The sequence below is a fragment of the Heptranchias perlo genome, chromosome 43 (assembly GCF_035084215.1).
Source record: "Heptranchias perlo isolate sHepPer1 chromosome 43, sHepPer1.hap1, whole genome shotgun sequence".
Taxonomy (NCBI): Eukaryota; Metazoa; Chordata; class Chondrichthyes; order Hexanchiformes; family Hexanchidae; genus Heptranchias; species Heptranchias perlo.
Window position 1 is genome coordinate 4317662 of NC_090367.1, and position 2741 is coordinate 4320402.

Consider the following 2741-nt stretch of genomic DNA (forward strand, 5'->3'; position numbering starts at 1 on the left):
TGCAAACCCACATCCACCCTTCACTCAGTAATATTACTGCAAACCCACAACCTCCCTGCACTCAGTTATATTACTGCAAACCCACTTCCTCCCTTCACTCAGTAATATTACTGCAAACCAACATCATCCCTTCACTCAGTAATATTACTGTAAACCCACATCCTCCCTTCACTCAGTAATATTATTGTAAACCCACATCCTCCCTTCACTCAGTAATATTACTGTAAACCCACATCCGCACTTCACTCAGTAATATTACTGCAAACCCACATCCTCCCTTCACTCAGTAATATTACTGTAAACCCACATCCGCACTTCACTCAGTAATATTACTGCAAACCCACATCATCCCTTCACTCAGTAATATTACTGTAAACCCACATCCTCCCTTCACTCAGTAATATTATTGTAAACCCACATCCTCCCTTCACTCAGTAATATTACTGCAAACCCACATCATCCCTTCACTCAGTAATATTACTGTAAACCCACATCATCCCTTCACTCAGTAATATTACTGCAAACCCACATCCTCCCTTCACTCAGTAATATTACTGTAAACCCACATCCGCACTTCACTCAGTAATATTACTGTAAACCCACATCCGCACTTCACTCAGTAATAACACTGTAAAGTCAACTGGTCCAGCCTACCACCCCGAATACATCTCTAGATCATGGGAAGAGTTCATCATAGCCCTGCCCTAAAGTAACCCCAACTACATGTGCAGAAGTGTTTAAGTCGCTCGGTGTGGGCTATCCCCAGTACAGAAGGAATTTACATTTATATAGAGCCTTTCACAACCTCAGGATATCCCAGAGCAACTTTACAGCCAATTGGAAGGTCCTTGGTTCGAGCCCCACTCCAGAGACTTGAGCCCCATAATCCAGGGCCGACGCTCCCCGGTGCCGGTACTGAGGGAGTGCCGCACTGTCGGAGGTGCCGTCTTTCGGATGAGACTTTTGAAGTGTAGGGAAAGACAGCAGCCAATTTGTGCACAGCAAGATCCCACAAACAGCAATGTGAGAAATGACCTGATCATCTGCTTTTTTTTTTAAGTGATAAATATCGACCCAGGACACCAGGGAGAACTCCCCCCCCCCCCACTGCTTATATTCAAATGGTGATCTTCTACAACCACCAGAGAGGGGGCAGAAGCGGGGGGGCCTCAGTTTAACGTCTCGTCCGAAAGACGGCACCTCCGACAGTGCGGCGCTCTCTCGGTACCGGCACCGGGGAGCGTCGGCTTGGACTGCGGGGCTCAAATCTCTGGAGTGGGGGCTCGAACCAACTCAGAGCCCGGAGTGCTACCCGCTGAAACTATTTAAGTGATAAGGTGGGGGGGCAAGGAGCTGTGGGGTTTTGCAGAGGAGCGAGGCGGACTGTGTCTATCTAGCGATTTTGTCCCAAGGTGGAAACACACAGAGACATTTGGGTTAGGTAAACCCGCCCCTTCTCCTTCCTCCTCTCCAACCCCATTCCTATTTCCCCTCCCTATTTTTAAACAAGGATGAGGCTTTGTGACTGACGCTGAGGGAGGAAGGTTGTCCTGTGTTATTGTAACGGGGTTTTTAATGTGTGTGTAATAGATTAGAGCTGCAGGCTTGCATTAGAGGCTCTGACTTTATTTCTAGGTTATAATACAAGACCGTCTCTTGGCTGCATTGTAATCTCACCCCTCCCAACACCAAAAAAAAGACGCATTGTGCTGGGGGACAATTTGATCGATAAGGGAAATCTTGCGTTTCAGGGCAATGGATGTAATAACCGACCAGAGGGTTTGAAGGAAGAGGGGAGGTGGGATCTCCCCCAGGGAAGGATGAGCGGAGGAGACGGTGCGTTGCTCCCCATGGAATCCGAGGACGAGCTCAGCAACTGGGACAAAGGGGACCTGATCCAGAGGCTCCGCAGGGCAGAGACGGACAAGATCTCAGCTTTGGTGCAGCGTGGGAACCTGATCAAGGGGGTCAACCGGCAGCTCCAGGAGCATCTCCTGGAGATCAGGCAGCTGAGGGAGGTCAACGGGCAGCTGCAGGAGGAGAACCAGGAGCTCCGGGGCCTCTGCTGCTTCCTGGATGAGGACAGGGCGAAGGTCCATAAGTTGGCCCGGGACTGGCAGCTCTTTGGGCGCTACGCCGCCAAGGTGATGAGGGAGGACGTCGGGGGCTACCTGAGGAAGCTCGCCGACCTGGAGAGGCTGCAGGCGGAGCTGGTGAAGGAGAACCTGGGGCTCAGGGAGCTCTGCCTGCTCTTCGAGGCTGGCTGTGGGAGGGGGTCGGATGCCAGCCCGGCCGGCTCTTCGGATCTCAACATCCCCTGTGGACCCAGGGATTTGGGCGATGGCAGCTCCAGCACAGGCAGTGTGGGGAGCCCGGAGCAGCTGCATCTGGTTTGTTCCCCCCAAGATTAGACTCTGGCCCCGGGTATATGGGACAGACTCTGGCCCCGTGTATATGGGACAGACTCTAACCCAGTGTATATGGGACAGACTCTAACCCAGTGTATATGTGACAGTCTCTGGCCCCGTGTATATGTGACAGACTCTGGCCCCAGGTATATGGGACAGACTCTGGCCCCGGGTATATGGGACAGTCTCTGGCCCCGGGTATATGGGACAGACTCTGTCCCCGTGTATATGGGACAGACTCTGGCTCCGTGTATATGGGACAGACTCTGGCTCCGTGTATATGGGACAGACTCTGGCCCCGGGTATATGGGACAGTCTCTGGCCCCGGGTATA

At 52.1% G+C, this 2741-nt stretch overlaps 1 protein-coding gene across 1 annotated transcript; it reads left to right on the forward strand.

Annotated features, from left to right (window-relative positions):
* Positions 1 to 1545: 1545 nt before the first annotated feature.
* Positions 1546 to 2492, forward strand: ccdc85b (coiled-coil domain containing 85B). Its single transcript, XM_067975780.1, has one exon. The coding sequence runs from the start codon at positions 1821 to 1823 to the stop codon at positions 2409 to 2411; it is 591 nt and encodes a 196-aa protein (XP_067831881.1). The 5' UTR covers positions 1546 to 1820; the 3' UTR covers positions 2412 to 2492.
* The last annotated feature ends 249 nt before the right edge of the window (positions 2493 to 2741 follow it).